This window comes from Acanthaster planci, linkage group LG14 (assembly GCF_054643075.1).
Source record: "Acanthaster planci isolate LZ-2023a linkage group LG14, COTS_SCS, whole genome shotgun sequence".
Lineage (NCBI taxonomy): Eukaryota > Metazoa > Echinodermata > Asteroidea > Valvatida > Acanthasteridae > Acanthaster > Acanthaster planci.
This window is the reverse complement of record NC_141790.1, coordinates 14,813,555-14,826,726: the sequence shown is the minus strand read 5'-3', so window position 1 is coordinate 14,826,726 and position 13,172 is coordinate 14,813,555. Positions and strand designations below refer to the sequence as shown.

General features: G+C 42.6%; 2 protein-coding genes across 11 annotated transcripts; one reads left to right on the top strand and one right to left on the bottom strand.

The window, feature by feature from the left end:
* Positions 1–132: 132 nt before the first annotated feature.
* LOC110977855 (long-chain-fatty-acid--CoA ligase 4-like) lies at positions 133–10,686 on the bottom strand. 9 transcript variants are annotated; one of them, XM_087145843.1, is made up of 14 exons: positions 10,532–10,686; positions 6,663–7,048; positions 5,957–6,134; positions 5,441–5,547; positions 4,875–5,016; positions 4,527–4,674; positions 4,138–4,351; positions 3,576–3,715; positions 3,297–3,469; positions 2,836–2,910; positions 2,294–2,482; positions 1,958–2,124; positions 1,689–1,797; positions 133–1,502 (listed from the first exon to the last, which is right to left on the bottom strand). In XM_087145843.1, exons 2-14 carry the CDS (start codon positions 7,017–7,019, stop codon positions 1,351–1,353), a joined length of 2,151 nt encoding a protein of 716 aa, XP_087001969.1. In that variant the 5' UTR covers positions 7,020–7,048; positions 10,532–10,686; the 3' UTR covers positions 133–1,350. The 9 variants fall into 9 exon arrangements, with proteins under 9 accessions (XP_087001969.1, XP_087001974.1, XP_087001973.1 ...); XM_087145848.1 differs by having other exon boundaries at positions 6,663–7,044; positions 10,532–10,625; XM_087145847.1 differs by lacking the exon at positions 10,532–10,686 and adding an exon at positions 7,753–7,776.
* Positions 7,826–13,150, top strand: LOC110977856 (integrator complex assembly factor WDR73-like). 2 transcript variants are annotated; one of them, XM_022232347.2, is made up of 7 exons: positions 7,826–8,123; positions 8,661–8,728; positions 9,664–9,856; positions 11,397–11,626; positions 11,851–12,371; positions 12,615–12,651; positions 12,798–13,150. In XM_022232347.2, the coding sequence occupies exons 1-7, from the start codon at positions 8,062–8,064 to the stop codon at positions 13,025–13,027; spliced, it is 1,341 nt and encodes a 446-aa protein (XP_022088039.2). In that variant the 5' UTR covers positions 7,826–8,061; the 3' UTR covers positions 13,028–13,150. The 2 variants fall into 2 exon arrangements, with proteins under 2 accessions (XP_022088039.2, XP_022088040.2); XM_022232348.2 differs by lacking the exons at positions 7,826–8,123; positions 8,661–8,728; positions 9,664–9,856 and adding an exon at positions 9,911–10,020.
* Positions 13,151–13,172: the final 22 nt, after the last annotated feature.

The following is a 13,172-nucleotide window of genomic DNA, read 5'->3' as shown; positions in this document are numbered from 1 at the left end:
TGTGCAGGAATCGAACCCTAAACCACCCAGTCACCAGCGCAGGCATCTTTACCACTCAACCACCTTTCTTGCTAGGCTGGGGTGGCCGGCCAATTGTACTCGGAGGCAGAAACCCTGCCAAAAGCTGAATGCTCCTTGTCATAAGAAATATTTTTTATTCTGCGCAAAACAATTTACCTAATTATGATCGTGACTTATGTTTTAGAGAAATTTATCTAAGTTATATAAAAATCATCTTGAGTAAGGCAGCTAAGCAAAATGTACTTTGAGCTTCGAAATTAGAATTTGATTTGATTTACATTGATTTCAAATGGTTAAAAATTAAATGTGATTTTTACAATTTCAGTGCATGATACAGTAACTGTTTCTTCTGGTTAAGAAATAGGTAAAATGTTTACAGCATTATTTAGCACCACTTTGATTTGAACAAAATTTACGTTCTGTTGCATGATAGTAAATTTCATTTGCAAAAATCAAAATCACTGTAACAGGGGTAAAGTCGCATTTGATAAGATTATGCAAATTTCAAACCTCTGATTTTTCATGCACTTAAAAACGCTTTTGTCCTGCTGCTGACGGTGAAACTGTCAATCCTAATTTGCAACCATTGCTACAAAAGCAGTGTGAAAAACGGCACACACTCAGTTCAGAACACTCCACGTCTACAAGAAGCCTTACAGCCGTTTTCATTTGACATTCTTGAAAACACAAGCTTTCTGCATACAATATGGGTGACTGAAAATACAGAGAAGCATCTAATCAATTGCAAAACGAGATCAAAATTGCACTGCTGTGCAATCTAAGTCCCACAGGATGTGTGTCGTGGCCCTGACTAAGTTGAGTTTCTCTGAATGGCATGCACGGAGTTTTGCAAAAAACAACATCGAGGGGTGGTCACGTCCCACTCAAGTGGCTGCGGTTGGGTGTAACATACAAGTCTATGGTGAGTGGCTGCGGCTGCTAGCTGCGTAGCATTCCATAGGCTCACATGTTATGAAGCAGGCCTAAGAGGTCAGTAAGCTGGTTCCCCCACTGTGCTATAGACTTTGAAAGGCTGGTAACCAGTGTCAGAGACACTGTTTCACCAGTTTGCACGCACTCATTTAACCTAGCATTTCAGAAATGCTACATTCTATACAAGCTGGTCAAATTTCCCTAGTAGGCTATGTACAAAATGCATCCTGGGTACTGGAGAAAAAAGGCCAGTGGTTGACAAATGATCATCACTCCAACTTGCTATATGCTCTGGACTGTCATTAATGGTTGGAAACTGTGTGAAAAAAACCTATATAGTTATTCTGCAGTTCCATCGAGATCTCTGCAGTGTACAAGCCGAACTCTCCCATTCCACTAATTGTACATTTCCTTGATAGTGTCCTTGTAGTATTCCGACAGGGCGCGCCGTTTCAGCTTGAAAGCGTCGGTCAATAGCCCACTGTCCGGTAGCCAGATCTCTGTGCACAACTTAACTTTGCGAGGGACTTCCCACTTCTGAAGTTTGCCTGGCGGTCAAGAAAACGGGAGGGTTGGTAAGCTTGAGAAATGAAAGCTTTGGAGTCTTTTTAGTTCTTGAGTCAAGAAAGGCGGTGATGTATATTCACATGCAGTCGCTCACTCTTATCATTCAAGTGCTGAGCTAGCTCTCATTTCTTAAAATACTGGTGAAATGGGTTGCCATGGTAGCTTACCTTCCATAGCAACCTTTGCCATGGAGACCAAAACCACTTGCTCCACACTCTTGCTTGAGCATATCTCCTCGAATGACTTGCCAAACAGACCCTGCTCTTTGGCAGCAGCCTGTCAAAGCAAAACATAAAAATCACTTAGCTTCATCGTGAGGATGTCATTAACAGTCCTAAGGCTAAGAGTTTTTAAGTGTAAAAACTATGGCATTAGAATTCTGCTCATATCTTGGAGGATTCGGGAAGGCAATTATTGTTGTCATTATTTGGTATACCTCCAGGTTACTCCGGTAGGGCACCACCAGCCCTATGCAATAGTCAAAGTCGCCATCGGCGTAGATGCAGATATTCTCCACATAGGGAGATTTCTTGAGGACCGTCTCTATCGTTGCCAGGGAGACGTACTCTCCGGTCTGGAGCTTGACGAGGTCCTTCTTGCGATCTAGGGGGCAGGTAAAGAGAGGTATGAGATCAAAATGACATCTTTTACGTGTTCATGACATCCAACTTGGGTCGGCAGTTTTGGACTTGTGTACCCAGGCTTGCTTTTCCGGATTGTAATAATAATTTAACCGACTCTTAAATAAGGAGTGAAGAAAACACATTCTGACCAATAATTCTAAGAGTTCCATCTGGCAGCATTTCTCCGATGTCTCCACTGAAGAACCACCGTTGGCCGTCGACAATCTTATAGTATTCCTCAGTGAGGGCGTCGTTCTTGTAGTAACCTATGGTGACGTTACCCCCGCCTATCAAGATCTCCCCCCGGGGGTTGGGCTTATCCTCGGGGGTGTAACCACCTGAAACAGAACACTCCCGGTTAATCCTTTCCTGGAAGAAAGTCAACCATTTTTTTTTTGTTAACAAGAGTTTTCTGCAAGAGAGTTTTTCTTACAAGAGAGTTGAAAAGAGCTACATTGGTTGGGAGCGTTCAATTTGTTGGTAGCGATGCCACTGTACTGTGTGCATTTCCTAGTCATTTGTGAACCAGCAAAGTTCAGTTCCAACCAAAGAAACCTCTGTTGCTAAGCAAATAGCGCCCTCCCTCGGTCCAGCTCGAGGCCAATCACTGAGACAAGTCACAAACACATGGAATATTTGACTGGGTCAGAGAACGTGCTAGTTCAGCGGGCAAACGAGGAGCGATATTTACCTTCTGGCCATTCCAGTAACTTGATCTCGCAGCAGGATAGAGGCTGTCCCACGTGGCGTGTAACGTAATCACCAGCTAAGACAAAGTGGTATTGGCCAGAATCAACTAGTGTCCTCTACACAGCTCCTTGAGGGGGCAGTAGCATGAGCTTTTAAGTTGCAAAAGCAGGATAACGGATGGTGGCTTTCAGAAGTCTTTGTTTGGTGGAACTAATGGAAGAAGAACTTCAATGCCAGCCTCAATCTAGCGGTCCCATTCTGATCCACTGGTTTTGCAGAAGAAGTCAGCTTTGAAGCCTCTTTTCTTAAGTTTTTGCATATATACAGCGGCCCAACAGAGAAAGTTTACAGTAATCGGAAAAAACTTACCACAACTAAATGCTTTTATGAATGCTAGGGATTTAGGTCTACAATACAATATCCAGAGTGAGAAGCACTTTGGAACTGTTGGCTACCACTCACGTTCGCCAACAGTGCCGGCCCCGCACGTCTCCGTAAGTCCGTAGCCCTGCGTGATGCAAGTACAGAAACAGCACTGGATGAAGCTTTGGGCGCTGTGCGACAGCGAAGCGCCCCCACTCAACATGAAGCGCATGCTGCCGCCCAGCATGCGGCTCAGCCGGGAAAAAATCAATCTGTACAGGGAAGGAAAGAAACAAAAATTTGATTTGTAAGAAAAAAACTTCACAGTTTGTAATGAAACTATGCTAGGATCGGAAGATAAGAAGTCAAGAGGCGTACATGTTAAAGATGGGCGTGTCAAAGCCTTGCTCGATGTGTTTCAACTTGTACTCGTAGGCAAACTTGAAGAGCGCCCTCTGCAAGGGGGAGCTGCTGTTGACTCTGTCCATCACTCCTTTGTAGAGACGATCAATGATGAGCTGGGAAAAAAAAGACAAGCCACACTGAACAGTAACCGTCATCACACTCATTACATATGTACCTCTCAGCCATATTTAGGATACAAACTTCTCAACATTTTGAAACCTTGTCTCTCCATTGTTCCTATTTTAAAGGCCTCTTTTATTGGTGACCCAGGGAGCCAACAGGGGTTATCCACTCCCATCAAAGGAGCAAAATTACCACCCCCTTCTTTCTAAAAGTTTGTAAAAAGCCCAAATTTAGTCTCAATCCTAGGAAAGGCCATTAAAGGTTACACAAAAATTTCTTCACTTTTGACCCTTTCCCCTTGAAAAATATTTGCTGACGCTACAGATTTCTAATGCGTCTAATGATCAGAACTGATAAAGTCAAAAAGCGGCCTGGTTATTTGACCTTCACTGCCCAGGATTGCAAAACTCACGGGGACAGTGGCCATGACGGTGGGCTTCAGCACGGTCACATCCCCCTTGGTGCCCCGCTTAACCTTGCTGGAGATGTCCGTCAGCGTGAGCGGGGACGAGTAGCCCAGCCGGAAGCCCAGGGAGAGCAGGGTGCACTCCAAGACCACCTCCAGGATGTGCGCCAAGGGCAGGAAGCAGACGCAAGTCTCGTCCGCAATCGCATGCGGGTCGCCACTGGTGTGGGGGGAGGGAAAAAGAACAGAAAACAGTGCAAAGAAAAGCGTGCAGTGTTGCAGTTGAGTACTGTCAGTGTTTCACACGTATTTTGTCAGGTCATTCTCCTAGTATTCCCGTTCTCCCTCCCTAAGTCTAGGGTGGAAAGTGAGATGATTCAAGGTCATGCCTCTACCTTGAGCTAGGTATTCTGTTCTTGGCACCTGACACCATGGACATGATGTTCCGGTGGGACATCATGACGCCTTTCGGGACACCAGTGGAGCCACTGGTGTACATAATGAGGGCAAGATCTTCAGGGTTGGGCCGAATGCGCGTTTTGTCTGCAAAGAAATAATGACGGGATGTATAAATTACTTGAACTTAGATAACAGAAAGTGCTTCTTATATCTACACTCAGCAATTTCAGAAAAAATAACTTTTTCAAATGACTGATACCGATTTTTCAATCAAAATTAAGCCTCACACTGCTTAAACTAAAAATTGTATTTGTTCATTTATTCCCTTATTTCTTTCAACAAACCTGTGTCCGATTCCCCAAGTTTGATGACTGATCTGAAAGCGTACACTTTCATTTCGTTGGGGACATTGCTGGTGTTTGGATTGGATAGCTGGTCTTCCATGTAGATGATAGTCTCAACTCTGGGTATGTCCTTCTGAATTGCCTACCAACAATAAAGAAATCATCTCCCGGTAATGTAGTCCACGTTTTCTTTTTTATGTTTTAAATCTTTGGATTTAGCTTTGAAAGCATAGCCTTGAAAAATTTCACATGACCATATAAAGGTAATGTGGAGTTATGCAAATCAGAATATGCAAATTGGGGAAACTTCGAACCAATAGGGAGCCTTTAGTAGCTTTTTGGTTTGTTTTCTTTTTAGTTGCATAAAATTTGGTTGGTTCGGTTACTTTGTGGTAGCCAATACTCAGGAAGTGGTATAGATTGGGTCTCAGTAAAGAACTTGGAGTTATCAATTATTTGTGAAAGTGTTCCTATGAAGCAAAAAAATGGTTTTGGTTTAGATCTCAGACCTTTAATTTTACGTAACTGTTCAAGTTTGCCAGCACCACATCAAGATGAGCACCCACCTTAAACTTGGGCAGAAGACTTGCACTGGTGATAACAAAGCGAATGTCTGTCTCATTGATGCCGTGAGTGATAGCTTTCTCTCCCAGTGTAGCATACAGCGTCACCACTAGACATAGGACAAAAATTAACAGGAAATGAAGCATTTTAAACTCCATTTGGTTATTTTTTAAAGAAGGCAGCAGGCTAGATACTGTCCAATCAACAAGCCTATCCTTGTAGCTTTTCTGGTCAAAATTTTACAAGAACCAAATAAGATTTAACCAAAAAACACAAGAAGGTTTGGGGCACCGACAGTTCAATGTACCAACAAGCCCAATTATGAATTGGGAATATCCATACGGTACAGTTATGACAGACAATGCAATTTTTGTAACGTGGCATGCAATGAATTCACAGCGCAGATTTGCAAGAGGGATGCATCCAAGCTTCACCCTACATTTCGAGTGGGGCACGAGATGACGATATTACTCCAAGCAGAAATTAACAGGATCCACAAAGCAATCTGCGGAACTTACCAGGGAAACCGTACCTGAAGCAAGCCTGGAGTGCGATAAGGAACTCGGCTCTAGTTTCAGCAAAGATGAGGATGTTTTCCCTATGATGGAGCCCCAGGCTGCGCAGGCCACGCCCGAAGCAGTCGGCGGCAGTGAAGGCTTCCTCATAAGTTTGCCACAAGTAATCACCCATGACCAACTGGGTTTGGGGAAAAACATGAAAATGATCAATTCAGACCCCACAAGGATACAACTTCTACTGATAATTGACTCAATGCAACTTTTAAAAAAGGATTGACCGTGGTTATAGGAAAGAAATATCTCTGTTGAAATCCTTTGTGGGAACAGGAAACAAACTATTTTGAACCATTTTGGAATAAAGGTAAACTCAACTACAGTTTAATGTATAATGAGTCAACTTTAAAATTTTTCAAAAACTCTTGATAAATGACAAGACAGGAGAAAGAGGTCTACTTTGAGATTGAAAAAAAAGGGAGAAAATATGAAGGAAAGGAGAATAGTGTAAAGAAGCTAAGATGTGAAAAGCTGACATTTGGGAAATTTCCAGACAGATTACCTTTCCATTTGGAAACAAGGAATTTGGAGGGGGGGTGGGGTGGAAATTGAGGAATCTTCAGTGAGTTTAGTGCCCCAATTTGAACCTTCCCTAGTGCTGATAGTGGGCAGGTAGAAAGAAGGAGGAGATATCTTGGAAGAATGTTCCGACCTTCTTGAAGAATTTCCCATTGGGTTGCCTCTCATCTTCCTCCTTGTAAATCTCCCGCGTCCCCAGGCAGGGCATCTTGCCGTACTTGTATGTCACGTGCTCAAACTCGGCGTCCAAGGTCGGGTACTTCTCGTGGGGATGGGTGGTCAGCTGATGTGGGTGTGCCGAGTCCCGATACGGCCCCGAGCAGTCGACGCCCATGTTGGTAGCCTTGGCGCGGTCGCGCCGCTGCCGGAAGGCAGACGCCACGAGATAGCAGGGGATGTAGGTGAGCACGTCATACACCCTCGTGACCCCTGTCAGGAGCGTCATTATGATCGAAACGTAGAAGGGTTCCAAAGGTTCTCCGTCTGGCATCTTGAGTTGATGGATTTAGGTTCACCTGTCTTCAAAGGAGATAATGGAAGTTTTTTGAGGTTTGAAAACTGACAAGATCAGCTGAATTTACTGACACAATAATCACCTAGGAAAAGTTCCACAACCTCAAGTAATCCTACCGTAGGGGGTATAGGCCTATTCAACTTTAATCTGAATCAAAAGTGATTGCCTCCAATTTTGTCACGAAAAAAAAAAAAACACAGTTGACCCATGCAACAAATTCCACTACTTCGGAGTTCGTCCAAACAAAAGCTCACAGTAACGGTGCAGTTCCTGTAGTTAATCGTGAGACTGCTTCATCAGCGGTGATAAGAGCTCTGGCTGTTTGTTTCTTGCCACATATCACAAAGTCCACCTGCGAACATCAAAAGTTCAAACCATTGTCCTCGCCCAAAGTTCACGCGCGTATCTTGCCCTCGTTGTTTGCAGACGGACTTCATCGGCCAACATAATTGGCCTTGTGCTTAATACAGATAGATTCAGAATACAACAATTTAGCCACACGGTAAACAGGACCACAATTAATAAATGAACACATCTTCTTTTCCTATATCGATACCCTAGGCTATGGGTGAACATTCTCTATTTAGTATGTATTCAATCGAACATTGGATTTTCTCTTCCAGTTGATCTTGCCCAAATCTTAATCTCCAAAACAAATCGAAAAGAGAACATACAATTCATGCATGTTATTTGTAACGACTACACATACATTCCTGTTAGAGCTGACAAAGGTAACAAGCCTAAAAACTGGAATGGAATAATTGTTTTCGGCTTTCTAAAAACTTTGTCATTTCAACCTTTACGATAAACTTGGGCGGCGGCCAGCTAGCTGAACTGACATTAGTCGGGCTACCGTAACACGGGTTTTCCTCAATACAAAGATACGTGCCAAACAGGAGGACAGACTGGAGGTTATGTGGCACTTCGCATATCCGCGAATGTTGTATGTATGTACTGTCACCGGTTATTTCTGCAGGAAATTTGGCCCAGCTATAGGATTCATGTTATTATTTGAGCTATGGACACAATTGAAGATGACGACGACTTCTTTGATGACTGGATCATAAAGTCGATGAAATCGTAAGTTCTGTGTTGTGAAACTATTGTTGGAAAGATGACACGACAACCTACTTAGTGTGTCACACTTGGTGCACTCGGAACATTGCTGTAACGCACGTGTCACTTAGCCATGTTACCTGGCTGTTCTTTTCAAATGGGGCTGCCATTAAAGACAGAACATTTGTTCCGTAAGGCGTAAGCATCCCATGGCATTTATCTGATTGGGTTTTACTTCGTCTATTGGTTCTCAGGCTAATTTGGCATGGTTATAGCTACCTGCCACCAAACAGCAGTTTTTCAGTGCGGTGTCACTGACGTTACAATTTTCAATGCCCTCCAGCTCCACGCATCTGCATCATTTCACATCTTTATCAGGAGATATGCAAATGGTGCAATAAGAAGTGGTTGTGTGAGCTTTATTTTCCTGTTTGCAGTTAAAACTACATGATTGTTTTTGCTGAACAGCTTAGGCCTACATAAATTTGTTAATATCTAGATGTGCTATTTTGAAAAGTAGCTTCTTTTTTTTTGTATATGCTATTTTTTGTTCTCCCGCAGTTACAGACATCTCCACATGTTTGACCTGCCTCAGCCAACTTGTGTAATTGAATGGAGTGAAAATGATGGTAAATTTTTTTTCTAGGTCATCCATAGATCTGAGTTTAAATACAATAGAAAAGAAAATTTAACATCAAATAGGGCCAAGTTCCATCAGTGCCCATTTGTGACCCGTCACAACAATATGAGCATGATAAAATTGCATTCCGCTCTTTTCTATTTTGAGGGTTTAAACTCATATTGAAGTAGAGGTTTAGGGGGGCACTGTAATATTTGGAAAGAGTAAGCTGTCTCCTATTTGCTTACAAATATTTCGCAGGATCAGAAATGTTGAAACAATGTTGGGAACAGAGACGCAAAGCCGACAAAATAATGTCACGTTGTTATCTCATACTTTAAGTGTTCCTAATACATACCATTGGAAAGCTTTCTTTTGCTGAATTTGAATGTACCAATATCTCATTTTTTTGAAAATCCGACTTTCAGCTCATTTTGTGGTGACAGGTCACATATGTCAATCACTTGACACTTTTTCTCGGTACCAGCATACATATTATGCACAGGTTACCAGGCAAAGTCTAGCAAAGTTGAGAAATGGTTGCTCATGATTGGACTTGGCCCAGAAGTAACTCAGAAAGTAGCAATTTTAAATGATCAGCCTTGATTTGTGAAATTAATTCTGTTGCCCCAGTCCTTGGGAAATAATCCTACTTATCATTTTTACCCAGCCTTCCTATGAGTATGCAACTGTTCGGATTTCATGTTCATCATTTCAAGATTAAAAGTAAATTGCTAATACATGGGTAAATTTCATTTGCCATAGATTCATTGCACCTTGTCAATTTTTGAAAGACAGGCTGTTCTAAATGGATAAATGACCTTTTCTAGGTGAATTTGAGACTAACCATAGCCCTAGGTGCATAATAGTTGAGCTCTATTTCTAGGTGTTGTGCGTGCCATCATAAGTTCTGAATGTAACCCACTCTGTCCCCCGATACTCAAGGAATCTTTGTAGCCGGCTGCAGCTCTGATTCTCGTAACGAGATCCTGGAGATGAGCATCCCAGCCAAGTTGAGGTGGGAGTCCAGTAGCAAAGGAGCGGGACTGACCAGGGACAGAGACTTCAAGATGCTGAGGGGAGGCTTCAGCGAGAAGGCCATCCACTGCTTGACGTACCTCGTTGGAACTCGACCGAGGTTGGTGGTCTCAGGATGGGAGGCAGGGGGCCTAGTTATGGGGGAGGGGCTAGGGAAGGGGTGCTGAAGAGGAGCTAGGCAATGCAACAGTTTAGACGGAGAATTCAAGTTGTTGGGACGAGCAGTAGTCCTCTTTGTGAAGCATCTCAGGAGAATCAACCAAGGTCAGTGGTCGTACAATGTGGGGGGGGGTGTTTATAAATAAGAGAGAGTAGAGTCTAGAGAGGGAAGTAGGATGATAAAGCAACGGAGGTACAGACTTCGTGATGGGAGGTTTGTTGGTCTGGTGTAGGCTGGACGAGATGTAGAGCCAGTCTAGCTGAAACAGATACTAGTATCACTACATGTGTAAAGAGTGAGACTGGCTATTCCTAGCAATAGCTAAACGATTTACATACTGTACATACCAGGCAAATCTGCCAACCAGCATTGCTTATTCTTCTTCAATCCATCTTGTTCTCTCAATTTCGATACAGGTGACGTGAATATCACTATTTTAAACAGGGTTTAGCTCCCACACTGCCAAACAAATATCTGTTTTAGAAATTATAACTAATTGTATGAACTCGATATGTCATAGTTAGAGCAGCGATTTTTAGCAAAGTGTCAAGAATTGTAAATTGCCTCACCCTACTAATGAGTAATTGTGAAGAAAGAGGTGGTAGCAGGACTTACCTTTGTTATGTATCCGACAAAAAGAAGGGAATTAAAAAAAAGTACAGCATGCACATACATACATGTAGAATGGAGACCGGTCACAGTCTGAAGGTTGCACTGGTGTGATCGCTGCTAGGGGATGAAGAACTTTATTTTCCCAGGGACCATTTGCGACTACAATGGGACGTTTTCCAATGTTATCAAATATCAGGGATGTGCAAATATTGTCGTTGAACTGGCAAGGTCACAGGCATATGGCAAACCTGGCGCATTAGGAATGGATTGACTGGGGTGGAGGGGGTTAAATAGTTATCATGAGGGGCGTGGCTTATGAGAGGAGGAAACACAGTCAATCGGAAACTGTGGTGCAGTGCAGGATGGCGGTTTGTTTGCACTTGCTGAGCATCAGAATGGATCAGACGCAAATACTGTGTCTGTTCGGTCCAGGTACTACGGTTAAGATTACACATGGAGCCCACAATTGTAAACACGACTCAGCAGGCCAGAATTGTTGACAGCTGTTGCCATATTTAGTTGTATTGGTTGGGCCTTAAAGATCTTTATGTGCATAGAAAAGCTGGAGTACATTCTACATTGATAATTGGAAACCTCTACAGGAAAACTTGGTTTTTAATTTCCCGTTGATTTTTATTTCCCACAATTCTATCTTTGATCATCATCATTTCCTTGAAAGCAATCCGATTTTGCTTCTTTTGGGTTTGCCGTTAAATTTTCACAATACTGTTATGGAGCAATGTCTTTGAATACAGATTAAAAAGTGGTTGAGTAGTAGAAACAGCCATCACAATATTGGGACGATTAGACAGAGTTTTTGTGATGGCAGACATTTGGCTCATTCCTCCAATTTCTTTTCCTTTTTCAGACTTATTGTCACTGGTAGTCATGCAAGCTCCCATTTGGACGTGTGGCAACTGGACACGGAGACCAGTGATGTCATTAAGAAGCTGCACACCGTGCCGGGGCAGGGCACTGAAGGAGGTGGGATCGGGAGTGTGGCCCAGCGGCCGGGACACCGAGGCCAGGTTGCATTTGGCGCCATGATGTCAAACCTGCAGGTTGCTGATGTGGAGACCAAGGAGGTCATTGCAACTGGTGAGTTAAACCTAGTCAAAACAATGTAAAAGAGACAGACACCTTGTAAGTTGATAAACAGACAAGACAGGTAAAAATTTATGTTCAGAAACACACAAAGAAAACCAGATCAGTAATAAAAAAGACTAGAGTGAGTAATGAAAAGTTGTCTTTGTTTAAGTTCCTGATGGTGCAATTTTCCTCAGCAAACTATTTTCAGTAACGATTTGTTTTATTTGTCACAGATTTTGGAAAGGTGGAGTGTGGATTGGAGATGCAGTTTCTAAATAACAATGAACTAGTGACCTGCAGTACCCAGAATGGCCTTGTTAATATTCATGACCTAAGAACAACTTCCAGCCAATCAGTGCTCACTGATCAATCAATGAAGCTTTCAAGTGCTGAAAGTGAACACTGCAGTCTTGATGAAGGAACAACCCAAACGTATAACAAAACCATCAGCCAATCAGGTTCGGGGTTAGATGTTGCTGTTGATGAAAGCACCAATCAGAACATCTCTAAGAAAGGGAAAGCCTCATGGACCTTTGATCTGAGCTGTTCACCAGTGCCACATCTAGATCCTGCTGGGGAAGAAATTGCTTGTAAGAGACCCAAACTGGATGTTTCCATGGCAATGGTGGTTAGTCTCTGTTCCAGTGGTGAGCTTGTTATCAGAGACCTCAGGAATCTTGAAATGCCACTTCAGCATGTACAGCTTGGAGATGAGAAGAGACAACCGAGGGAGATGGAGACTCTGACTGTGAGGGTAGGTGATAATCAGTATGTGATGAAATCAGTTGATGTGAGTTAGACAGTGTGCCTCATCACTTGAATATGCATAAAGCCTTGACATGAATAATGTGTCATTCGCCAATATCTGTATGAACCATTCTACAAATGTGATAGATGACAGCGCAGAACTGCATCCGCTCATTCAAATTTTCTTTCCCACTAATAGAGGGCTTCCATAGTTTTCACATTTCATCCTTTGGGTTTCAATTCTTTCTAGTGGTGCCCAACAGAAAAGAACTTGCTGTCAGTATCTGGTAAGAATGTTTACTTTTGGCATCATTCAAAATGGTAATATCATTTAAACAAACTTTTTTTAAAGCAGAAAATGAACTTTTTCATTGAACTGATTTGTGTTAGCTGGATAAATCAGAAAACTGAAGATTGTCCTTTTTGGGGGCAGGATTGAATGGATGCGTGGACATCTATGACATTTCTACATGGCAGCAGAGCTCAACCTCTCCACCCTTTGTACAGCCTATCTTCAGCCATGAAGGTCACATGACAGGGGAATCAGCCAATCAAGGGGGAGGGATATTATGTCACGCCTGGCATCCAAGGCACCCGTGTGTGGTAATGTCATCGGGTAGTAATGGCTCTTTGCATGCCTGGGATTGGTCAGCTGTATTATAATTTTTATGAAAGAAATTTTTACCTATAAAAAGTTTGTCATTTGTAAACATTTTTAAAATTATGAATGAAATCATGCCTGTGAAAATGATGATTAAATCTCGCAGTTGGAGATAAAACTTTAAATATATCTTGTTTACTCTCGTTT